This window comes from Sylvia atricapilla, chromosome 3, assembly GCF_009819655.1.
Source record: "Sylvia atricapilla isolate bSylAtr1 chromosome 3, bSylAtr1.pri, whole genome shotgun sequence".
NCBI lineage: Eukaryota > Metazoa > Chordata > Aves > Passeriformes > Sylviidae > Sylvia > Sylvia atricapilla.
The window spans coordinates 38834914-38862191 of NC_089142.1; the positions used below are offsets into that span (position 1 = coordinate 38834914).

General features: G+C 34.2%; 1 protein-coding gene across 3 annotated transcripts in view; it reads left to right on the forward strand.

Annotated features, from left to right (window-relative positions):
* The first annotated feature begins 4599 nt into the window (after positions 1-4599).
* Positions 4600-27278, forward strand: part of MANEA (mannosidase endo-alpha) — a 272880-nt gene continuing 250201 nt past the window's right edge. The window contains exons 1-4 of one of the 3 annotated variants that reach the window (XR_010743187.1): positions 4600-5187; positions 8011-8120; positions 10433-10509; positions 11795-15619. Coding sequence is in view for 1 of the 3 variants with exons in the window: in XM_066315152.1 (XP_066171249.1) it covers positions 4638-5187; positions 8011-8120; positions 10433-10509; positions 11795-12431 (1374 nt within the window). In the remaining 2 variants the exon portion in view is untranslated. Of the gene's footprint in view, positions 5188-8010; positions 8121-10432; positions 10510-11794; positions 16729-27278 lie in introns of those variants that run through there. The other 2 variants (XR_010743188.1, XM_066315152.1) reach the window with 2 other exon arrangements.

A 27278-nucleotide genomic window follows, 5' to 3' on the forward strand; every position in this document is an offset into this window, starting at 1 on the left:
TAAATTCAAATCATATTTTCGTTTTTCTGGTTGTCAAATTTCAAATACCTTTTTTCTAAATTTGGTAGACCAAAAAGAAATCTTCTCTTATTGGAAGTCTTTAAAAAGTCTTTTAAAACTTTTAAAAAAAGTTTTTAGCATGTAACACAGCTGTGAAGTGTCTGCGTGCCATATTTAATGTCTTCTTACATATTTAATGATTTTCAAGCTATTCCTAAAAAAAGACTTTAGAAAAAAACTTTTCATATCTAGAGAATTTTTGAGAAATTCCCTGTTTTTTTCTAATACTAGAAACACTCACAAGGTTCCCACACATATGGTCAGTCTCTGTTGCTTTTTATTCTTTGTGATGTCCAGATCAGAATGTGCTGTGTAAATGCGATGCTTTAAACACTCTTTCCAGTCCTCAGTAGATAAACCTCACCTGGTCTATCACTTGGAAACTGGATTAATGTTTCTAGGTGCACATCTGCACTGTAGCTCCAGAATCAAGGTTTTAAGGCCTAGGAGCTTCAGCTCTATCTAGAGCTAATCTGTCTCTTCAGACTTTTCAGTTTCTTTGAGAAGGGAAAAAATAGTAGAAACTAAGCTTAGATAACTTAGTTGAGAAGCTTTGATCCCATCTGTGAGCTATCAGCGTCAGTGGCTTCTGGATGACCTTACCCTTGATCAATAAAATCAGATTTTCAGAGCTCTCCCCTGTATTGCATTTCCATTTATTATGGTTAAGGAACATCAGAGCAAATAAATTATAGTATTTGCTGATTTTTATTAAACTAGATAAATCTGTTTTATCTAAGCCTAATTTTTTTGCATAGTGTATTTCTCTTTTGGAATTTGTAAGACTGAAGCAAACCGCTGGGCAGGGCACTGAAACTGGAGTAGCCTGACCAAAATTATCTCATGTAATTAAGCACCATCACCCCTTTCAACCATTTTTTAAAATTGCTTTTTCATCTCTGACTGAAGAAACATTCTTATTTGGGAAGAAATGTCAGGGGAAAAAACCCTCATCATCTGTACATCTGTATGCTTTTTTTCTTCGTATAGTGATAAGGACAAACAGAAGGTTCCCTTGCACAATAACTTAAGGGTATAAAAAGCAGTAGTGAGGGAGAAAAAAATCACTGCCAGGTAAGAGCTTGAGAGATTGAATTAAGTTTGCAGAACAGTTATGAAAATACCTCAGGTTTTTTTTATAGAATTTTTCTTTTTTCATGGAGGAGTTGATTTAAGAACAGCTGGAAATTTTGCCTACTGTGATGTATTTCATGGTATTTATTACCTAAAAACCCAGATTAATTTGGAACAAGGATGATTGTAATGGGATAGGCTTACATGTATTTTGTGCTTTTAATTCTGTGTAGTAGCTTACAAACTAAAAAGTAAAATAACTGTGTCAGATGTTTTGAGCTTTTTTGAGAAGAGAACTGGATGTTAAGGAACTTTTTGTGGTAAAGCTTCATATTTTTTCATATTATGAAGGAAACTACTATCTGTATGTATTAAAATGGAAACTCAAACCCGTAACATTTTTTTTCCTTCTTTTTAAAATATATTGAGTAGGCAAGAGAAAGAGCTCAAACTACTTACATTTTTGTCTGGTACAGCTATATCTGTCAACAAACATGGAGTTTGAATCTAAAAGTTTCTGACTCAGGGTAACTGCATGTAAGATCTTGACCTTCATAAAGCTGAAGTTATTCAGCCTGATTTTTCCTACTGAGAAAGTCAATTGCTGTTAGATCCAAGTGCGCCCAAAAGTCCAAGGCAAGATACTTTTCCCAGGTCTATAGGAGTGACATGTGCCTCAGTAAATTGCAGTCGGACTCTAAAATTTGAATGTCCACGACCAATGCAAAATCACAGCTGTGCTTTGTCTAATGACTGTTGATTTATAAATGCATTTTTAAGGTTTTTCTGTTTCCAAAGATAGACATAGCTTCATGTAACTGTTTCATGGGCATGTTTGCTCAATCTGTTTCCCCAATACTGCCATTCTGCTGTGGCACTAGCATTGATGAGAGTAACTTATCTGTCACTGTCTCTGAAAAGTAGATCTGAACAAGATTAAATGACACATGAAGCACTGCCAACCTGCAGCTCTTCGATGCAGCTTTTACAATATAGGTGTTTGTGCCTGGTGTGAATTATGTGATCATCATTGAGACTGATGTCTCCCCAAAATACAAGCCTTTACCATAGATAACACTTGTTCTAGAAGTTTTGCACTTTGATGCTGAGCCTCTGTATAAGCATAGCTGAAGTTCATAATACAGTATGGTGACCAAGGTGTGTGTCAATGCTAGTCAAATGCTAGTAAGCATGCTGCTCATTTTTTAGTATACTTCAGTGGCGAAAAAATACTTGTTGAAATAATAACGTAGAGCATGGAGACCAGTTCCAGATGAATGACTTAATGATAGTGAAATCTTGATCTAAACAGGAGGAATTGAGTAGCTGATATGTCAACCAAGAGTATAAAGAAGCTGCTTCTTTGTTACAGAATAGGAAAACCCAAATGAAAACCCTTGTGAACATTCCAATTATAGATATTGCAGTCATTAATTCTTTTTCACAGAAGAGATAAAATAATAATTGCAGAGGTAGTTTATCTCTGGCAGTCCTGTGTGCTGTTTAATGAAGATCAGTGGCATCTGGATTAAATTAAATGGAATATATTAATACATTAGTCAGATGAATAATATTGTTTCCTTAAAAAAAATCCTAACCCTTCAGAAAACTTCGTTTTATCTAATCTGAAAATTGAGTTAAATTACCAGGTAGCAGTAGCTTAATATACTAGAAAGAAGACTGGAAAGGTAATGAAAAATAGCAGGAGCAGTTTGGGTGTATTTAAAGTTAATTACTTATTGAAGTAAGGTGTTCTGTACTCCCAACAATCTCTGACAGAATTCTAAAATCATGGGATGAATTGTTAGCCATAAAAAAAAGAACTTTGTAATTTGATGTAAAGTGATGTGAAATCCTCTAAGTGTGTATAGCAAAATCGTTTTCCCTGACAATAGCCAAACATATGGTTTCAGAATCCAGTTGGGCAAAATGAGCAATATTATTTTCATAGTCTTGCCTAGCTCCATCTGTTCTTTGTTGGTTTTAGTGCTGTGATACTCATTCAACTGAGTCCACTCTCTAACAAGGTAAAAGTTCATTGGGATTTTTGTGTTGTTTGTTTTTGAAATGTTAACCAGGTTTTGCTCTTAAAGTAAATGAGTGACCTTACTGTGACAACCAAATGAATCCCAGAAGTAAGAATAGACACTAGGATGAACAAATTAGTATTGGAAATGGAAGCAGAAGTTCCTATTGTGGCAGTGTAATACTGCTAATCCAATTCAGGCTGTATTGTTAAAAAGCATACTCTAAAATTGCTTAACTAAAATTATCATCGCAGTAGCAAGCAGCATATTGTGACATCTGAGCTCTGTGTTAGTCCAGTTTAACACTGGTAGGAAACTACAATCAAATAATTTATAAGTATTTTAAAATTACCTGTGTATATCTCAGTAAATTAAAATAATATTATAAAATTTGGAGGTCAGTGACAGGAGTACAAATCACAGGTATACTATGTCTAATGACCCTTGAATCAGAAATTCATTCTTAGATTTTCCAGTTTAGTGTTGTCAGTTTTATGCAAAATCTTGTTCCACATAATTCTGTGGTAACCTAAATTTTGTTAATCCTTTTCTCTCGTTCTCTTGTGATAATGTTGTACAGGAATTAAAGTTATAAAGGAATTAAAGGTATAAATAAAGTAATCAGGCCTTCCATTATACTGATTTTCTTCCCTCTACTTTCATGGTTCGTATCTTGCTGTGTACTACTGGTCTTGTTTTGAATTTAGCCCTGGAACACTGCATCAAGTGTCAGGCAGCTGTGACATTGTACTAACTGACTGCCAGCAGCTAACTTGCAGGCTTTCTGCTTGAGGTACATCCTTAATGCTATGCTGTTTTTTGCTTACATGATTCAGAAAAAACCTAAAAATTTTAGATCTGTAAAGTTGCAAAGGATCATGGTTTCAAATTTAATTTGCCAGAGTGTTTTGCTAATATATTGGTTAACAGAACACAAAGTGGCTGGTCTGAAGCCAGTAAATAGGTTAGTGAATTAAACCTACATTCTAAACATAAGCTGTAGCTCTGTCATACCCCATATTATTTTTACTCTTGTTCTGTTGTTATTCTCCTTTCATGGCCTCTGCTTTTTTCTTCTGTTTTTATTATTATTTCTACCTTAATAGCACTTACAAAATGTAATAGTTCTGAATTTCCATTTCATGGGATTTATCTGGGTCAGGATAAAAACTGAGTTCAAAAGTAAAATACTTTATAAAATATTTGAGTCCTTGGTGGTAGAAGCTCAGAATCTGACACATGTTCTCAAAGAAAGGAATGGGGGGGTTTTTGTGTACCTTACCCTTCACAAAGTCTGTTAGTTTTGCAGTCAGGGTATGCATCACATTTGTCTCTGTGTTATTTTTATTATGTAGAGATTTTAGGAAGCATTTCATACTGCTGAGTACTAAATAATAAGAAATCTGACTTGAAAATATCTGTCTTTTGATCAGCTGCTGCCAAAGTCCTTCTGTTGGGATTCTGAACTATGACATCATGGCAAGATTTCGCAGAAGAACATGCATCATTTTACTGCTTTTTATTTTGTTTATCTGCTCTATAATGATGGCTTTGAAGACTCTGAGACCTGACAGAGCTGGCTTTGGAGATCCGTTTGGACTTGGTCTGTTGCCAGAGCTTCAACAACGGACGGTGCTCTTGGACAGTAAACAGAGTTCACTAAATAGGGCTCAAGGAGATACTGTAACACGTGTCAGTAATTTGCACAGTATTGCTGTCAATACTATGAAAGCATCTATGTCTTCAGTAAAAAAGCTGGAAGAGGAGCTGTCTTCTCCTAATTATAACTTTCACATATTCTACTACACTTGGTATGGGAATCCACAGTTTGATGGTAAATATATTCACTGGAATCATCCATTGTTGCCACATTGGGATCCCAAAATTGCAAACAATTATCCAAAGGGAAGGCATAATCCACCTGAGGACATTGGGGCCAACTTTTATCCAGAGCTTGGATCTTACAGTTCCAAAGACCCTACTGTCATAGAAGCCCACATGAAACAAATGCGTTCAGCTTCCACTGGTAATGAATGTTAACATTTCAGCATTGTTGTTCATTTATCCAGCCTTATATATGTGAATGAGCACAACTGAGCTATCCTTGTGTTTTTCTGTGTAATTCAGGAAATGTCTGACACTAGAAAATGTCTTGATATCTCTGTGTTTTAACCCCCAACTGAAACCTACATCTTCAAAGTGGTGTCTGATGAGTGTAACAGCACAGAAAAGTAAGAATGGTGTTTGTAAAACTGTAGGTACATGTTTTCTGTGACTTACTGCTAAACACTGGTAACATAAATGAAAATACAGAAACCTTGACCAGAATATATTGTCTGTGTATTTTATTTTTGGAGATTAATTCAGTTTAAAGAACAGGTTTCAGTAAATTATGCTAACATGGTTAAGGAGCAGTCTGTTCAAATATGAGTGGGCTTTTTTCTCTGAATGCTATGTGTGCAATAACAATTATGTATTAATTCATTACTGTCCAAAAGTATCCTTTTTCAATACAAATTGATGTTTCCTTTTTCTAAATAAGACGACCTGTATACATAAGAATATTCGATATATTTTTGGGGTTGTTCCTAGTTGTTGGGCTTTATGGTCCTTTTTATGTTAATTTTCTTAAAATAAGCAGTCATGTAGGCTAGTATTAAACTTTGAACAGCTTCTGTAAATGTAGTTGAAGCAACATGACCAAAGATCATTATTGATGTTGCTAATCACCTTGTATTGAATCTCTTTCATTCACCTTATCATTAAGGTTTAATGTAATTGTTATATTTTGGTTCGTGATGTTTACTTGTGTAGTGTTTACTTCTTGGTTGTTGTCATCTGGTGGGTTTTAACCTGTCCTTTATTTCCTACAAGGGTTAATACAAACACAGGAAATTTCTCACCTTCTTCAATAATATAACTCCATCAAAAGGAGTAGCAAGACTGTTGCAGAGAAATCTCAGATATAAGTTGCCAATAAGCTCTGTTTTATCTAAAACAAAATAATGTATGATAGGGAGATGAAGGCAAGGGAAGCACTTGCAGGTTTAGAAGAATATGTGATATTTCTCATCCTCTTAATGCAGATGTCTAAGAAAGTTGAACTGCTGGTGGAAAAGGTGCCAGTTACTAGGAAAAATGCTTTGCATAATCATTTTTTTTAGTAACTTCAGTTAGTTTTCTGTTTAAAAGTCAGCAATCTGAACGAGTAGTTCAGGCTTCCTGTGACACTTTTTGTAGCATAACTAGTATTTATAGAGTCACTTTTTTCTTGCTGTTATTCTGACTTAAAGGATGTAAGTACAATTGAATTTGTTCTCTTCCATCTAGGTTTGACTAACATAAATTGTGTAGTAGTCTTTCTCAGAAAAAGACCAGTGCAAGTGTGAACTTAGGTTCTTTGATCAGCAGTTCTGTCTCCTGAACTTTTATGTATTTCCGAAAGGTATATAAGAGGGTCTTGTCAGATATATTACAAATATCCACATTTGTTGCTGTTCTGCTTGTCCTTTATACATTACTCATTTACATTTAGTACTATTCTTTTGAGAGAAATAAAAGATAATCTGATAAAATGCAGTAAAATATTTCATTTTGCTTTCCTTGGGCAGACTGTCTGTTCTGATTATCAATTGTGATTTTCTTTTTTATGAAATGCATAGAGAATGTGTCTAAGGGTAGTTGAACTCCCGTCTGTGTTTAGTGAGTGCAAATTTCTGGTTTGGATAGTGTGTGCTTATGTATTCACTGTAATTTATGGTTTCTTTTTCCTAATTCTGGAATTTTTTGTTGGATATTGTTGGTCAGAAATGTTATAATGTTAGTAAAGTAGGTGAAATTTATAATATATACTTCCCTAGCTCAATGAATTTATTCCTTTACTTAAGTCATTACCTAGTTAAAATGAACTAGGCAATGACTTAAGTAAAGGAATAAATTCCTTTACTTCTTTATGTTCTAAATAGCATTGATAGGAAAATATTTCTATATCAGTATTTCATGTATTTCTTTCAGACCTAGCTTATTTTTGATATTCTTTCCTGCTGCACATCTAAAAGATCTAATCTGTTTATATGACAGCACTTTATTTTAGAAGGAAAGGGTTTAGCCTTTCTGAAGAATGTGTTCTTGGTGAGCATCAGAAAAAATTACAGTATGAAGACTTTTTTTTTTTTTGTCTTTTTTCTCCACAGCACTGGCAACATCCTTAAATTACTGAGAGTTACTCAAGCATTTTTGAAGATAATAAATTTAAAAACTAATTTCATATGCTTTGAAGGGTGGATTACACCATAGTAACTGTACTATCAAGAAAGAAGGTTATGGGTTTGAAGTCACTGCTTCTAGTAATAAATAGTTGTTTTGAATTTGAGCTAGAGGAACAATAAAGAAATATGATGGGGAATAAAGTTCCATAAGATAAGAATCTCCATCACGTGCACGGCTCTTATCTCTTGAGTATTCTATAACCAATGTATCTTGATATTCTCTGCCTGCATCGTGGTGTGGCTACAATATCTTAGCACTCTTTTCCTCTTGTACAGCCTGAAGGTTGGAATGCTGTGCTGAAAAGTGTGAGGGAACAGCTCTTAAGTGTCAGGGTTAGGACGCTGAGTACAGATTTGTTCTCTTGACAAATAATCTAGCAACTGTTTGTTTTGCAGTCCTATAAAGAGAGGCGTTAAAATCTACTCTGACAATACTGAGATTTTGTAGCTGGTTAAAAAGTAATTTGAGATTCTGATTTATTTTATGTAGATTTCACATCAGTAATTGTAACTCATGACAGTGTTACAGTATATCTGTAGTATGTACTATACGATTAAAAACTCAAGTTTTGTATTTTCAGGTGTAATAGTGCTTTCATGGTACCCACCAGGTATGGCTGATGAAAATGGAGAACCAACTGATGATTTGGTGCCAGTTGTCTTGGACTATGCACACAAATATAACCTAAAGGTAAAGTATTTGTAGATGCATATAATAGGACCAATTAGGAAAGTAAACCTTGCTATTATACTGCACTTCTTTTTGGTTGTGGAAGCCTTTGAATTGCACTGAACTTTGTTAAGATCTGAGCAATATTCCTTTATAAGCAGAATAAGTATTGTAATTGCTTTAGCTTGCAGAATCTAAGGCATAGTGTTGTGTATTTTTTTTTTATTATTATTATTTCTTTTCAGGAAGCAGTTTTTAAAATAAGACATTACGTTGTTTTCCTGTGAGTCTTGGGAATTGAGGGAAGTATTACGTGTTCCAAAATACTGTGAAATACATTGAGCTGTAAACTAAGGACCTGTGAGAAAGAAGAAAGACTTATCTGCATTTTGCATTGTTTCATAACTTGCTAGCACCTGATCATAGAGCTCAGAAGCAAGCATCTGTGAGGAATAAAGACAGGATTGGAATATCTAGTTTGAATGAATGTGTTTATTCCAGAAGGCACAAGGAAGACTTGCCTTGAACTGTAAGGTCAGAGACATTCTGCTCAGACTTCAGTGTTACTTCAGGACATGACAGCATAGAAAGACTAAGTTACTGACTTCTTAAAATAGATGAAATATCAAGTCAGTTAAAGATTAGATGAACTGATCAGTAGAACCTTAAATTGTGGTTTGGGATTGTTTACTATTAGAATAAAACTTGTGTTTCCCTTTTGTGATAATGAAAGTGCATATTTCATTTTAATCTCTCCCAAGTCATAAATTTGAGTTTTTAAATAGCTGCATATGTTTCGTCTCTGGAGTGTGCTGTCTGTACTTTGTACTGAAAACACAGCCTGTTCATCTGCTTGGGTTTTAGTTGGTTATGCAAGTTGCAGCTTCTCAGTGAAATTTCCTGTCACTAAGGGTAGCTGTAGATTCCTTAGCAAGCAGGAGGAAAATAGGATGATTAAATTGGATACAGAAGTAACTTTGAAACTGTTAAACTGTGTGATTTGCATTATATGACATAGGTCACACTCTATCTAATAATACATTTCTAAAAAGACAGAAAAAGGTGTTACCCTTCCCCAAAATTTTCAGACCATCTAATAGAGTTTTCTCTCACCTAAAAGAACTTGTTAACATTCAAGTCTCAAAGGAGTCAAGGCCAAATGAAATAAGCTACCAAGGAAAATACAATAGTGTGTTATAGTTTGATAATGATTGCAATATGGATGAAGCTGCTGTTATCACTTGGAAGAATTACGAAAATACAGATATTCAGTATAGATATTGCAGTAAATGCTACCTTCACTGTAATGTTTTTAAGCATTCTTGCACTAGTAAGTTATTACAATAAGTGTTAGGAGTCTCAGTAGACCAAAGCCAATATAAAAAATATGTTTCTGTTATGTCTGGTAAATAGAAGTCTGGGAGAAGATATGCAGTTTTGATCTGCCTGGTTTTGATAGCTGAAAGATGAAATTATAGTGCTCTTAAACTCTACTGTCAGTCTTAATGATATAGTCTAATGCTATTTTTCTATAGTTTCTACTTAATAGAGAGAAAGATTGGTTCTACAGTGGGAATTTTGTACTGTTGCAGAGTTGTCAAAGACTTTATTAAATACATTCCGCTCTAAAATTGCTTCTGAAAAACTTGTTCCTTTGATGAATGTAATGTATTCCTCCATGATTGTCTATTTGAAAACAAATTCATTTTTACGTTGGCATTCACACATACTGGTTAATCAATTCCAAAAGCTCCAAGCTTTTGACATTCGGAGCAATAGCAGTTCATTATATTACATTTTGTTCCAAGAGCTTGTTGTTGATGATAAATCTATAAAATTTTAAATTAAACTTTTTATTTCTCATATCTTAAAATGTATTTTGACTCTGAAAACTATGCTTGGAACATTATCTTTAGCAGATTTTAATACATTAGTTAGAAATTAAATATTCAGATATTTCATTGGTTTATAAGATTTTTGACATTCAGATATATTCAGGAAACTTAAAAAGCTACAAAGCCTAAACCCTTTTTTGTAGCTTTTTAAGTTTTCTGAATCATGATTACCACTTGCTGCAGTCTAGGGTAAACCAAAGCAGTGTTCTGTTTTAATGTAAAAAGCCTAAATATTTAATACCAAACTTCCTGAAATCTGAAGCTTCTAATGTCAGTAGTGCAGGAGTTGTACTGGGATGGGATTATTCTCAGTACAGACTGATGAAATGTTTGGTCTGTAAAGAATTATATTTTTTGTGATTGGTACATATAATGCCCAGTGTCCATGTATTCAGTAGTGTTTTATGTTTGTGTTGCTCTTACATTTTCATCTTTCAGATCACTTTTCATATCGAACCTTACAAAGACAGAGATGATCGCAGCATGTACCACAATGTCAAGTACATCATTGACAGGTCGGTTTTTCAGAATGGTTTTCCCGGTCTTTCTTACATGCTGGTTTAGGGGACTTCTGTATATGGACTAAAGCTTATAAAAATATATCAGAATGTCTACTGAGACTGAAGAGAACTGAAAGGAAATTTGTTCATATTTCAGTGCTGCAAAACTCTGTTTTTTAAATACTGAAGTGTGAATTTTGCATGGATTCTGAAATTTAAATTGCTTTCTACATTCTTTGATATCACAGTTCAGATACTTCAGGTTAGCAACATGATGTATAAATTAAATTAAGTAAAATATACATTTTGATAGTGATATACTAGAACATGAGAGGTTATTGTGTTAACCTCTAATGATTTTAATTTATCTTGACAAATTTTGTACACCTACTAGTTGTTTTGCTTATCAGTGCTGCTTAGACTGTCTTTGTTTCGTACTGCATTAGAGAATTGCCTTTCAGAGGAAACTGAGAATTGTAGCACAGTTTGACACTAAGTTACTGTCACAATTTAACACCAGCCAGCAACCCCTTACTTCCCTTACTCCCAGCTGCCCCTTATTTCCCCTCTCTCAGCATTGGGAAAGTAAATCAGAAGGAAAAGATAGAGTTTGTGGGTTAAGATGACTGATTTTTTTATTTAATCATTGAAACAAAATAGTATTACAATAATTACACCAATAGTATTATTAAGAATGTTAATGGAGAGGAGAAGGAGAGGCAGTACCAGAACCCAAGAGGAATTGCTCACCACCTACAAAGCAGCAGCCAGTGCAGCCCTGGGCAATGTTCAGTCCACTTCCAGGCAGCTACCTCAGTTTGTATATAGGCATGACATTCTGTGGTGTGGCATGTCTCTGGCCAGCTCAGGTCAGCTGTCCTGGCCTTGCTTCCTCCCACCTTTTTGTGCAGCTCCTCACTGGCAAAGCAGGAGACACTGAGAAGTCCTTGACGTAGGGTAAGCACTACTTAGCAGCAGAAAAAAAGATCAGTGTGTTATCAATTTTATTTTCATGTTAAATAAAAAAAATCACAGCACTGGACTAGCTACTAAGAGCATGAACTCTGTCCCTGCCAAACCCAGAACAGTTGTTAATTTGTAGTAGTTTAAAGGTTCTTTGAAGAGTAATTTTTTGATACTTCAGCAAACACTGGACTGAAAGTTGATATGATGTGCTGTGTTTAAAAGTCCATGTCCTGTCTTTTTAAATTAATTTTTGGGAAAAATCTTCAGCTCAGATTGTTCAACAGTACTTTCCAAATGGCAAATTTTGTCTTAATGATACTTGTTTGCTTTATAGATACGGAAGCCATCCAGCCTTTTACAGGCATAAGACCAGCACAGGCAGACTTCTTCCGATGTTTTATGTTTATGACTCTTATGTAACAATTCCTGAAATATGGGCAAATCTGTTAACTGTCTCTGGATCCCAGAGTATTCGAAATACTCCTTATGATGCATTATTCATTGCACTTCTTGTAGAAGAAAGACATAAGCATGACATTCACAGAAGTGGTTTTGATGGAATGTACACATACTTTGCCACCAATGGCTTCTCCTACGGCTCATCTCATCATAATTGGGCAAGTTTAAAAGCCTTTTGTGATAGTAACAACTTAATGTTTATTCCAAGTGTGGGGCCAGGTTATATTGACACCAGCATCCGACCATGGAACAACCACAACACCCGGAACCGTGTCAATGGGAAGTACTATGAGACTGCCTTCAGTGCAGCCCTTCTGGTGAGACCAGAAATAATTTCCATTACGTCTTTTAATGAATGGCATGAGGGAACTCAGATTGAAAAAGCTGTCCCTAAACGGACTGGACAGGTGGTTTACCTTGATTATAAACCTCATAAACCAAATGTTTACCTAGAGCTTACTCAGAAGTGGTCTGAGAAGTACAGAAAAGAACAAGAGCAGTGGCTTATGTGAGCTGTCTCAACTGCAGCTGTTTCTTAATGCATTGACTGTATTGAGAAAGAAGTGGAGAGCTGAAGAATCTGTTACTAAATGTCTTTATTATATCTTTTGAATGTATATGCACTACTACTGAATTTTAATTTTAAAAAGTAGAAAGATTATTATAATATTGGCAATTTTGCCTTACTGGATATTTTAGTTCAAAAATATTCAGGGAAAGCTGTTTGTTATTCAGTTGCTTTTGTTTTATTTTAATTTTGTAACTTGCATGCTGAGTTTTCAGAACATCTGCATGGGATAACGCTACATGACCAAAGTATAACAAAAAACTCACAGCTTCTTCCTTCCTTTATTCCTGTGTTGTGTTTCTATACAAACTGATGCTCTAATCTAAACCCTCATAGCTTCTTGCAGGTTGCATGTCTATAGCGTGTGGAATAACCTACATTTATGCTTTTTGATGCTTTGCATACAGAGTTCTTGACAAACGACTAGCTTGCGGTAAAAGCACTGAAGAGTTATGTGTGATGTAAAACCACTGGGTTTTGTTTTTTAAAAAAAAAGTATTTGAAAGAAAGTTCCAAAGAACTGCTGAAAGATTTCTAGTTTACTTACGTTTTTCTGTTTGGTACATGGTGTAGACTTTTGCAGATAACTGGATACTGACCAGGAACATTTTTTTCCTATTACTTTGAATTTTAAAAAAAAAGTTGAATTCGAGTGGAAAATATTTTTGAGGGGGAAAAAACCCTAAAAATGCAAAAAATGTATTAAAACTTCTATTGCTGCTTATCATATTATTTGCTAATTGATTGCATGCACAGATGGAGTGTGCTTTTTTAAATGTTTAAAATTTCTAAAGGGTCTTACTCATCCTAGATAACTTCATTGTAGGAAATACTTTTTTTGTTTCTGATTTAGAAGCAAGCTAGTTTGGTAGCAATGAGAGCAACTACCCATTTGTTTAATTTGAAATCTGAGATTTCTCTTTTTCATCTAGTCCATTTCATTTTTCCAGGATTCAGAACTGTAGATACTAAAATCTTGCTGTTATTCACATAAGCAGCCTACCAATGCTACCTATAAGACTGTGGTGTGGCTGGAAATGAGTATTTTCAATTCTAAGAATCTCACCTGTCAAATGATGTGATTATTAACTGGCATTTTTTTATGAGGTTTGAAAGGTTCAATCACACAGATACGCTCTCAGCAGTACATTTTTTTGGGATTTTCATAGTATTTCATAACAAAGTTGTAAACTTTGGAATAGTAGAAATTGCAGTGTTTTGTTTATTTGCAGCAAGTGTTTAATGCTAGCAAAGTGGATTCTTTCTTAGTTATTTATTTTTTTAATCTACGTATAAGGTTCTGATCCTGTGTTTTAGTTCATATGCTAAGCTAGAATTCCATTGATTTCAGCACAACCCTTGAAAATTACACTCTTTACTCTGATCTCACTGTAATCTGTCTTAAGTGGTAAGGTGAATGTGAGGACTTCTGTTAAAACAGAAACCAAACTAGTATATATTTTTCCAGAAAACTTTGTCATTCCAAATAAATATAAACCAGTTGCCACTATAAATTTCTAGAGTCTTTCTAGTATGAAAAAGGTTTGTTTATATATCTCTTACTTATTTACAGTTTCATTTTTTTGTCATTTCTTTGTGGTTGTTCCAGTGATGAGGTGTCATCTGATGCCCTCAGCTGCTTGAAAAAATACAGAAATTGGATGGCAGATATATAACCTGGCATGTTGAAGTGTGCCTCTAGACTAACTGGAGTCTTATTAATCTCTCTTCATATTTTTTTGCATTTTCCTATTGCATTTATGTGAGGTCTGAAATGCCTCTAAAAGAAGTGTTTACTAATGTTTATTTTGTTTTGCTGTACTCAGGTGGTAAACTGACATAGTCATAGGTATGACCACAGTCAAAAAATAGTGTCTGAGATGTAAAAAGCACTTGTTAGATTTTGACCACTTCCAAGCTAACTACTCCCTTTTGTAAGAAATCTGATATGATTTGTTTTACTATAACTCCCTTGAATAGTTATACATAATTCATTTTTATAATTTCTTGTATGTTTATGCTTTTACAACCCAGAGTCCATATATTTATTTAAAATGTGAGGGAACAATTAAATGTTTTGCATATGTTATTAAAAAACCTTCTGAAATCAAACATTTTGGAATGACAAGTCTCTTTGCTTAAACTTTTGTCATCCACTGGTCTTTTCTCACTGTAGTTACCTGAGCACTTTACTGGTCTTGACAACTTTGCACTCACCTTTCAGCCCTTACTTTTTCCTAATGGCCGTTTATTTTCTCTGTGACTGTTGCTGTGTATAGAAACATTTGAAATCTATTGTATGCTATTATACAACTGAGGTATCTGTCTTGTTTAAAATGCAATTTATGGTAACAATGTAATGGATCTTCATTGCTCTGAAAGACTTTTGGAATTGCTGTAAAGTTAACATTTAACCCTTGCCATGAAGTGGTTTGGGCTATGGCACACTGATGTCTAGTGGGACCTTCAGAAGAATTTACAGAATTTCTCTAGAAAAGAATGAAAATTAAGTGCCTAGAAATTCATCACCCCTGAATGCTTACTGTATTTTTATGTGCTCGATGTGTTTTAAAGCATAAACACACAACCTCACATAATATTTCAGAGTTGAGAGTTTAATTTGATGATCCCATGGAAAGCTGATGGAATAGCAGCTGCTAGAACTATCCCACCTGCCTGACCAATACTCTCTGTATTTAAATCAATATGCTGTTTCTTGTTATAGGGACTGGGTAGTTTTGCTTATGAACCTTTGCTGCAGTCATAATACTTACTTGAAATTTGAGTAAAAATATGTCTGTGGAAAAGGATTTGTACACATGCAAAGGAATGAAGTGGTTACAAGGGCACAGTTACTGGGGCAAAGGAGGAGAAAAGTGAATGTATTTAAGAAGATGATTACAAGCTTTAACATTACAGTAGGGAAAAAAGGGGGCTCCAGTGTGCAATCAAAATGGAGAGGCAGGGAAAAATGTTTGAAAAGATTTTGAGATTTGAAATAGATTTAAGGAACATCCAGATCCTATTTCACTTTGGTGTTCCACCATTTTTACTTCTTGGCCAACTGGAACAAAATACTGTAATGACTGTTTTTAATATTTTTACACTGATAAAATGCATTTGACCCATCATGTTACAATATTTCATAGTATTTAGAGTGATATGGAAAGTTTTAGAAGTGATTGTGCCATGTTGTGCCTCTGCAAATACAAAAATACCTGAAGTAATCAATCACATCCTACTGACTGAGTATCGCCAGGGGGTAAATGGTTTCTAGACAAGCAGCAAGTCCTTGTGGTAAAAAGAGAACATATTTTTAAAAGAAAATCCATAGGTTGATTTCTGCTTCTGTGAGTTATGATCAAGTAAATTGTTTTAGTTCTGTGAACTGTCTCAGAACTGAAGCTTAGTGTATCAACTCTGAAATGAGAATGTGTATTAAATCTTTTATAGTAGTGCATGTTTGTCAGATCTATAATCCTGTACTGAATTTTGTGGGCAAACACGTGCTGATGCCATTACTATTTTAGTGACAAGCTGTAGATTATTGTGAATATAGTTTTTACACTGATGTTCATCATATTTGTCTAGTGCATTTCTTTTGAGTTGCCAATGATTTGTCTCTTAAGAGGTTGTTGAAGCAGAAGGTTCTTCAGTGAAAACATTTTTGTTAAGAAACTTGGTATGTGTATGCTCTGCATAGTTTGAATTAACACATTCACACATGGTTCTTAGATTCAATTGAAAACATTTCTCAGGAGTGTTTTCAGCTCTGTGTTGCCAGTAAATGTATCTCTGGGCACATGGATAAGGACTTACTGGGATATAGGGTCTTTTTTTTTTTTTTTTTTTTTTTTTCCCAAATCTCATGAACATAAAAAGAGGAAATAAAGAATTTATAAACAAATTTTTTGCCACTGCATATAAGATGTAAATCTCTCTCCCAGTCCTACAAGTTCTTATCTTCATCTTTCTACTTTGTTATGACTGTGTCAATGTTTTCTTTCTTTTGGTCTTTTACTTTTGACCAGCATGTTAAATGTTCTAAAAATTTCTAAAGTGATTGTATTTTTGAGATTTCATTGTTGGAATATTCAGTAAAGATAATCTACAAGATTAGTGGCACGGCAGAAAAGCCTGATGTGAATTTGATATTGTATAGGTGAATTTGTTGTGAATGGATAGTGTGTCTTTGATATGCATTGTACACAAATAAAAAATACCTTTCTTTTAATACCCTACATGGTTGTGACAGAGATGAATTTTCCTACATAAAAATAAAAATTGTGTGTGTCTATTTAGATATGTGCGTATACCGAATATCCTTATTTTTGAAGTAAATTATCATTTACAAACTGGATTCTGCTACTTTTAAGTGAGCAGTGGTTTTAATTCCCTATGATATTTACTGAAGACCTTTTTGCTTATTAATGTTTTCATGAATAATAAATATATGCCAAAAAATGTGATTTTTTTTAAAGGAATGTATCATAGTTGGGTCTTTTCATAATAGAAAAGTGAATTTTTATTTTTCTATTACTATGTGTGTGTAGAATTTATTTGACTGAAAATGACAGTTATCACTCTTTTTTTTAATAGACAATACTCCTGAAGTTTTTAGGCCTAATTTTATTGCATCTAATTAGGCTGGTGAGTTTACTAGTGCATGGTGTTGCAATTGTCTTTTGAGTCCTGAGGTACCAGTTTATGTTACAAAGTAAAACTGAAGTTTGCAGTTCATACTGAAGTTTAGGAGGGAGGGGCAAACAAATAATTAGCCTTGCAGGAGAATGGTTTACAGCAGATTACTACAGAAGGGTGAATGAAGTATTTGTTGTATTCTGATAGTATACTGTGCTCTTAAGGTATAAAAAGTTTGGAAGGCAAATGTTGCCATTTCATTTTTTCATGGCAGTGTGAAATTACCTCCTTGGTACTTGAAAAATGTATTTTGTCATTTCAACAAACTAACTGCACTGGTATGAAAGAAATTAAAGCTGATTCACACATACAATGTTGCGTACTTCTGTACATACAGTTATCATGCAGTATGATGATCTTATGGAGAGATGAGAATTCTATTTTGTGTATTCCATTATTGCTACTATTCAAAGCTGGCTTAGCACATTCGAAAATGAGGATTTTTTTTTTTTTTTATGAATTTAGCTCTTAGAATATGTGTATGCAAATACATGCACATGCAATATTTTCCTCATATCTTTGTGAAAAATGCTTCTGCCCTTGTATGGATAGAAAAAATCTTGAGCAGTTTTAGTCAGTTCCCAGACTTTGTCAGTGTTCATGGAGTCATCCAGATTGGCTCACTTGATCCTAGCAGTTAAGTAATGTAGATAGTCAGAAATAATCAGGAGTATCCAAGTTCATTTTCAGTGGTCTAAAAAATATGGGTAAAGATCTACTGAACTTTTCTAAAATAGAGAACTTTAGAAATGGTTAAATGAAACTGTTCAACATAGATTGCAATACAGCAGTAGTATACACTAGCTAACTAAAATCCATGTTGGAGAAAAATTAATGTTTTATTAGATAAGTTGAGCCCTGCTATTGCTGATTCAGAATTGACATACCATTTTATAAAACAATTTTGTTTTTAAATTTGGTCTCTGCCTAGAGTATTTAAGACATTTTTTATTTAGCTAGAATAGGTGTTTTTAAAACCTTGAAGAGGTGTATTGCTAGCTCAGCATAGAACCAACACAATAACAGGTGGTTTTTTTGGTTTTTGAGGGGGGATGTGTTGGTTTTTTTGGTTTGGTTTTTTTTTTTTTTTTTTTTTTTTTTAGTCCATGGAAATGAGCACTGTGTATCTGATAGCAGGACCCTGTCTTCAGAGTTGGTTTTGTAACTTGAAGTCATTGCTATGGTACACACAGCATGATCTCTCAAGACTAATTTCTCAAACTACAGTGTGATTCAACAAACAAAAAACCAGCCATAACTTTAGTTGATTTTTAGAATACTAGAGAAAATTAGGATGTTCGCTTGTTGTGATTTTAATGGAAGTTTCTTGAAAAATTCTAATCTACTGTGGTAGAAACTGTGGTGGTACTGTGGTACTTTTATCATAGAGCTAAGATTGATTGTTCATTAAGATTACATAGCCAGTTAAAGTTTGAGAAGTATGATTTTAATTATGCTATATGTGTTTCAATTATGCAATATTTCATAATATCATTGCCACTATTCAAAATAATTGAATAACAGTAAATACTTATTTTTAAAGGGGAAACTAAAGGGGGCTTCTAAAGAAGCCATTAATCTCAGGAAGCAATGTTAATCAAGGAGAAATAATACTAAGATTTTTCAGGGGAGAAAGAAGTAGCCAGCCATTTACTTTGTGAAAAGCTCTGCAGTCCTTATTTTGTCTCATATATATGATTCTTGTTGAGTTCTCAAATTTTATTCCAGGTGAGTGAAGAACCTACTTTCCAAATATAAAATGTATTCTGAGAACACAAATGATAAATCGTATTAATTGTACTCTTAGCACACCAGAAGTATATGCATATGCTTTGCTATTTTGGTCCAACCTTTGGCTGTCCAACTTCTACTGATTCACTTGGATTTTTTTTTGGATGTATTTAGGGTGTGGGGGTTTTTGTTGTTTTTGTGTGTATTTGTGTGGTGTTGGGGTGGGGTTTTTTTTGTGGTTTTTTTGGGTTTTTTTTTTGTTTTGTTTTTGTTTTTTTTTAATTAAAACATTGGAGAACAAGTACAAAGCAAAATTTTAAAACTATTGCAGTAACATGACATTGAAAAAGATAAGCTGTATAGAAGGGAGGAAGGTAGTTAAGAGATGTCAAAATTATAAAATGTCTGGATGTTTTATGCAGGCAGTGTAACCATATTCAGATTATAATATCAATCAAAAGATTTTTAAGAGGCCTGGAAGAAGCTCATGTAGTTAAACAACCGAATAAAGAAAAGTCTTAGAAATAAAAGATACTTTAAAATGCAGATTCTGTCCAAAGGATCAAACCAGAAAAAACTTGAAGGAACAACTTTCTAGACCTAAAATGATGATGATGATGATGACGACGATAATGATAAAGCTTCCCCCATCTATCTCCCAGAAGTAAGTACAGCAAACCATGGCAGGCAAGACATAGTAGTACAATATTAAGGAAAAAATACCCAAACAACAATTTTTAACTACATACTAGAGTCTTCTTTAATGCATGTTTCTAATACAGGTCAAAAGCCGACTGAAAGCTGGTAGTGTGCTAAAAGTGCTGGCAGATAGCAGAGCAGCAAAAAGGATCGTTCAAAGATCCTTTGGATCTCTGATAGAGCTGTAGTAGAGAACTTTAAAATGTTTTGTATCTTTGTTTATTACATGAGATTTTCGTGCTGGAACAAATATCCATTGGCAATTAGTCAAGAAATATCCTAAGTTAAAATGTCATACAAGTGATCTTGTAAATGGATCAATAAAACAAATAGCAATAAATCACCTCATCTCGATAGTACTCATTCAGGGGTTTCCAAAGGACTCAAGTATGAAATTCTTAAAATTGTGTATACTTTGTTATTTAAGTTAACAGTAGGCACATGAAGGAAAGGGGACGAATGTGGTGTCAGTTTTAAAAAGACTTCTGGGAGGGATGCTTGGAACTGTAAACAAGTCTGAAATCCATCCTTGGTTTAAAAAGATAGTAAGAATAGATGTTTAAGATAGATGTATTGGGCAGTATCAATGTAGTTTTCCAAAGCAAAGTCATGCACCAAAAATCCATTACATTTTTGAAATTGTAATTAGAAATGTGATTAAGGACAGTAAAGCTTCTAGCTAAGTACTTGGCCTTTAAAAGATACTAAATTTTTATGTAAGTAAAGGGAAGAATTTTCAATACATTACTTGCCATTAAAAGTTAAGAAACATATAATAGAAATATTAATTTTTTGTAAGAGGCAGGTACTTGTTAAGTCCCAAAGAAATCTGTTTTGTCATTTGTGCTGTTCAGAAAGTCATTTAAAATATGTCCTAATGCTGAAAAATTTCTAAACACAGTCAAATTTAAAACCTTATTTGTGTAATAGTAACAAATGGGGTGATACAAGAGCTGGAAAAACATAATATCATGTGCATGTGTAGTATCAGTACATACTATATTCATGCACAAAGCTGTACTACGTTATAATGATCTACTGCTTAAAATAGATTTGGCTGTCCATTTGGCTAGTACTATAAAAAAAATTAAGCTCAAAGACAGTAAACTATATTATTAGGAATAACAATTGAAAATATCACTATGCCATTGTATAAATGTGCATCATGCTTGTGTCTGGAATACTAGTTTTCTATCTCCTTTTTTAAAAAAGATTAATGGAAAGATTACAGAAATCAGAGTAAGAGAGATTTGAACCAACGAAAATGTACATTAAAAATGCTCAGCTTCAAGAAAAGTTGCTCCTCAGAATGTGCCAGTGGATCATTGAAGGGCATAAAGAAAGTTAATAGAGAACAGTAAGAATTTTCTGTACTTTATACTAAAGAAAGGTCCTCTAATTAAATTTTCAGATAATGTATTAAAACATAGAATAGGAAGTTGGGTTTTGTTTCACTCGATATAATAAAATTATAAAATGTGCTGCTACAGGAATTGTAGAAATTGAAAGTATAATAGATACAAAGTCACAATAGCTTTGATCAGACTTCGTAAGCACAGTGGTCCAGGTGCAACTTTTGCTTCAAAATCTAGAAACAACTGATTATCAGAAAGCAAGAGAAAGTATTTTTGGAAATAAATGAGTTCTATTTCATGTAATACTTTAGATATTTTACAAGACATTTTGACTTATGTGTGAAAATCAAAAATGTCTTCATTTTTTTCTGAATTTAAGAGGAATATTCATATTGGAAAGCAGGAAACTGATTTAGTAGCAACTAATTAATATTTTGGTTTTCTTCTTTCTGTAAGGTTGAATTTGCTAGCTTTATACTTTGGACCTATCATTGGAGTAACCACTCATGCTGTGCTGAACTAATGCCATTTATTCTTGGAGATACGCAGGGATTATGGTGTTGCTGCTTATGTATCATGAAAACTAGACCCCAGAGGGTCTGGAGATAGACCCCACATACTACAGAAAACTTCAGACTACCTCTGTGTAGCTTCTTCAGACTGGTGCTACAGATGATCAGTCTGATTACAGCAAGTTTTGGAGTTTAGCAGAGAGACACTGTGGCATTCGGGGCCTTTGAATAGATGTAGAGAAGGAGAGAACCAGAACATTAATGAAAGAGTTTCCATAGGATACAGCACAGAAGACACTAATTTGATAAATACATAATTTGCTTTATAACCCCACAAATTTCAGTTTAGCAGTGCGGAGCTCTGTACAAATTAATGACTCTTTTTCCTTATATACCCATTAATGTTTATATGTTGAAATCCACCTGCAATTTTATTTCATGATAAAATTAAGTTCCATAAAGTCTTTTTTTCAGAGTTCATGCAATTCTGCAAATTGGTCTGTGATTAATCCTAATTCATGAAAAGAATAAGTAAATTCTTTAATCATTATGTGAAAAACAAGGTTTATTTTCTTGGTAATATTTAAAAGTTTAATAAAGAACAACAGGAGCCAAAGACAATAAAGAAAGTTTTTAATGGCCAGATGCTTGGCATTTAGCTAAGAGCACACCTGCTATTTTGGAGACACCTTTTAAATACTTTTTCTATTCCATCAGCCTATTGCATATTCATAAACTATTTTGCATATTTAAACTTTCCTACAAATTAGTTTACGTATTCCAGGAAATATTTAGCATGGCCCTTCCTTGAGTCCACCTTTTTAGAGCATGCATGTTTCTTGGCTATGGTTTTAGTCAGTTCTTTTTATCACTTCTAGTTTGGGTTTTGGTCTATACTTCTTTCAGACAGCAGGTGCTGATAGTTGGCATCTCAGTAGCAGGGTCTTCATTATATGTTCACTGGATGTTACCCCAACTAAGCAGACAGTTAAGCATAACTATATCAGCTATTTTATTGTTATGCCTATGTTTTTTTAACAGCAGAAATAAAAACTATATCTTTACAGCAATATCTTTACGCATATGGCATTCATCTTAATATTTGTGAAAAGTCAATATTATAATATATATTTATAACAATCATGTCAAAACTTTTTGGACTGCTCACTGCTAGTTACCACATATGATAAAGCTAGGTAAGTGACTATGTAATCACTTCTGGTAGATTTTGATGTAAAATAAAGCACGGCTTAAACTATCTCCAGCTACATCTGAGGTGAGAAACTGGATTAAATTACTTCAGTGGAAGTCAAAATATGTTAGGTCTTCACTGGAACACAGCATTACACAAGCAATGTGAGACTGTTCATGTCTTGTGAAGTAGCCAATCCTTAAATTGTAATGTTTTCAACCATATTTCTTATTCATCCAAAGGCTTTTTGAATTAATCTGCAAAACCGAATGATTAGGCTGTCAATTTTAGCAACTTATTATTTAGCAAGTGTGTTCTCTTGAGTTAAAATACTTTTTTTCATTATAGGGATCTATATTGTTTCTTTTTTTCTTGTATCAGGAAAAAAGAGGGATTGCACATCCCATAGATGCATCGTGAATACATATAATACATAGGAGTATAGGGGTGATACAAAGGATTTTTTGATAATTTTATGCAGATCAAATCATACTTTTATCTCTCTGAGAATGTAGTGCTTAGACAAATTTTCTCCACAGTAATATACTACTAAATATTGTACAACCAAATCTGTTCAGTAAACACATGAACAATTCATGATGCTGAAAAAAATGTGCTCTTTTCGATTATATTCATGTTGCCCTCTACATTTTTGCCAAATGATATGATTCTATTTTCACAGGCCCTTAGATCTCTATTTCATGATTTGGAATCTTAAGTATAGTTCTGTGCCAACTCTTTATTGATGAAAAAATACATAGAAATTCAAAATTCTGAGATTAATTGTTACATATAAAAAGCCTCTTCACCTAGCTAGAAAATTTTTAATACTTGGCATGATTATAAAAATTTTTTTCCTCTGCCAGTATTCAGCCGTCAATGGAGACTTCAATGACAAGAAAGTGAACAAGCAGAGAATGCAAAATACAGCGATTTTGTTCCTTTTTATTTTTCTGCCAATGCTACAAGGTAAGACTTTCATATGATACAGAATTCACGTGCTCAACACTACGCACTCAATATTTTCATTAGTTGAGATTTCATAAAATTTTAACCTGTAGCATGTACAGAACATTGGAATATTAGGGCTTATTTGTGATTTTTGAGCTTTTGTTTAGGCCTTAAAGAGATTTACCAAAATCTGTTAAAAAAATAGAGAAGCCAGAATATGGGTAATAAGACTATTTAACATGCTGTGTACATAAGAGCATGACAGCAATAGCTAAAAAGCATTTTAAATGAAACATAAATTGAACATACAGTGTCAATAATGTCAATATGTAATGTGAATGTAATGCTACCAGAGATATGTTAGTGTAAGATATGTGGAAAAGTTTGAGTGTAGTTCTGAAATGTTGGATGATTTTATTTATTATTAGCCCCAAATCATGACATTGTAGAAATGTTATGCTATTCATAAATGTTTTCCATAAGGCCTTCCCCCTCTCACTCCATCTTTACAGGAACATTTTTTATTATTATTATTATTTGCATGAGACTCAAGATACAAGATTTAGTTCCCAGCTGTGTTACAACAACTTGCTGGCCTCAGGCAATTGCCTTAGTCCCCAGTGTGTAAAACAGAAGTAATATGCCATATCTGTATGATCTGGCTGTCTGATTTATTCAGTTGTCAAAAGTATTTTTTTCAGGCAAAGACAGTTGCTTACAATAATTTGTGTGCAAAGCACGGTGGGTACCCTGTCACTGTCACATTCTTATCTAGATGCTGCTAAAACAAGCTGTCTTCAGAAGCTTTCTTCTGGAGGTCTCAGAAGCTTTCTTTTGGAGGTGCCTGATGTTTTTAGTTTTTATGTGGAGCAGTTAAAGTTTAGCTTTAGATTCAGCTGCATAAGAATTGGTATTCTAACCAATACTTTTTTTTTTCCTAAAGCAGGAGAAAAAAAGATAATATCAGAAGAATTATTTTATCATCAGATACTACAATTATACCATCTGAGCTGTTGAGAGGTTGACATGTAAATATTGCAGTTCCCTTAGATGAGAAAGAAATGAGGGACCTTGAGGTCCTCAGGGAATGCTGCGAATTGCATGCGCTGATTATCTGAAGAAAAGGTTGTCCCAGAATCCCTTCCTCTAGAAGTGCAACTATTTGAGGTGACTGAAGAACTTGCCTTTTTCTTACTTTTCTGGTTCATTCCGTTCTCCTATAATTCACAGGGTTTATGACATCTATTCTTCCTGCAGTTGGCATTCCTATCTCACTGTCCTGTGCCAACTCCCACACTTGCTGCCTCCTGTTTACATCACTTAAGATTTTCTAAGTTTTCTAGTAGCTGATGGATTCAGCGAGAAGCAAAAGGAAAGGACAGCTAGAGTGAAAGAGAAGATTTTCTGAGAAAAAATAATAGCTTTAATTTTATTTGGTGAAAAAGGGACATTCAGCAATGTAAACTGAGAGTTGTGTACAGGTGTGGAGGTCAGCACTGGACTGCAACATGGCATTTAGGTGTTTAGCCACAAAACCAAATCCTATGGGTCCAATATGCAAAGTAAAAGGTTCTACTCTTAACACTTCGCTGACTGACAAATCCACTTTGTTGAAGTGCAAGTTGAAAAATGACCCTGAACTTGCAATTATCTTAAAACCAAAGTATGGTTTGCCAGATTTAAATTTCTGAAGAGGTATTAACCTACCAGTAAGAGAGAAGTTCTGAGCATGAGTCCTTCCCATATGCTCAGATGGCATTTAATGCGTGAGCAAGACTTGATCATAAGATAGCAAATGAGTTAAATATATTACAGACAAGAAATTGCACAGTGAAATTCAGAAAGTCTCTCAGAGTATGGGTGGTGAGGATCTAAAAAAGCAGATTAAAAGGAGTAGAATAAGGTTGAGACATTAACTGTCAGAAAGGTGAAAGGACAGCAAATATAGCAAGAAGTACTGCTACTATCTATATAGGTGTTACCTTCATGAAAATAACAATGGTTGGGCAGGTTATTGAGTGCACACACTCAGGAATACAGAGTTAGCAGTGTGGAGAGTAAAGAAAAAGCATGATAAAAACTGGGAAAACCTCCTTAGAAGTATGCGGTTGAGTGACTTTGGAAATAACATGATTTTATGTGACTTCCATTTCCTTTTATGCTTTGTCTGCTCAAATTGCTAAATGGATGAGTCACTGTGGATTGCTCATTACTGTCAGAACTATTGCTCAAGAATAGGAGCAGTTTGTATGAAATGGGGAGCCTTTCTTGCAGTTTCAAGTATGTTTCTTCTTTTCTAGCACAGGTTGGTTGTTGGGTACTGTGTTTTTAGACATTCTTAGCATATAGCTCTCTTTCATACTATAAGCAGACATATCATTGTATGTGGGGTAACCAGAGTTGATGTCCTCACAGAGCTCTCAAATTAATGAGTTTTTAATATGTAACTATAGAGTAGCTTTATGCACACATAGATACTTATTCCCATAGACCTTTTATGTAGATGTAGAGACACATTTAATTTGCATCCCTTAGAGCCCTTTATTCACCTCCTCATGATAGCCAAGTGCTTCAGTTCTCTTTTGTTTTGAATGGGTTCAAGTAATTTTGAAGGGTTTACAAGCTCTGCAGGTTTCGTTACTGAGTCCAGGTGGAACTTGGTCTGGAGCTGTGGCTCATTTTTTAACTTCCCAGTCTCAGAGAGGAGAGAACTGCATACTGCAGGTTATCTTGTTCCATATGATAAGTCTGCTGCACTTGTGCAGAGCAGCTGTGGCTTTATAACTCTAAATCACTGTGTAAATGGCAGTGGAATTTTATATAAGCAATAACTTGGTCACCTATTGAAAGCATCAGGCTAATTGCTGTTCAGCAGAGGAGCAAGGAAACGGTTGTGAACCCTGGAAGCACCAAATGCAATGCGTGTGTGCAGGGCTGAGCTATTGCATGTGCCCAGGGTGAGTGGTGTGCAGGGAAACAGCCAGACTTCAACAGCACCAGGCAACCCACATAAATTCAGCAACTCCAGAGCTCCCAGGACATGCCAGTTCTTTACTGGACCAAGGGTGCAAGAGGAGAAAGGCCTGAGACCTCTCCAAAAAGGCAGCTAGGTGCTCCTGTATCCACTTCCAAAACAGTTTCTGCAAGTGCCCTCAGGGAAAATGGGGCCAGCAGCACCAATGGCTGCATAACTGACTTAGGCCAGGAAGGTACAGAACAGGACTAGAAAACAATGCAAACTGAAAGGCAGATGTGATCAACAACAAACGCTCCAACACTATTCCTAGGGTGACTGCAGTAATATTTTTATTTGTTAATTCATTTCTTCTAGCAATCAATTAACGTCTCAAACTATAATCTGTACAAATCTCAGCAATCTATTTAGGACTTAACATAGATATATTGCATTAAATTGCCCTTGTTGAGTGGAATGCCAGCAGTATTAATTACAAAATTATGCCATACCTAGAGCATTTTATGTAATGTTTTGCTAATACTCCATTAATTTATTTTATTTTTGTCTCATAATTTAGAAATTTTTGGCTAAATGATTTATATTCCCTTTTTCCTAAAAATTTATATAACAATAATTTTAAAAGCATGGCTATTTGATAACTTTTTATCCAAGTGAGCAAGAGTACTCATGACAT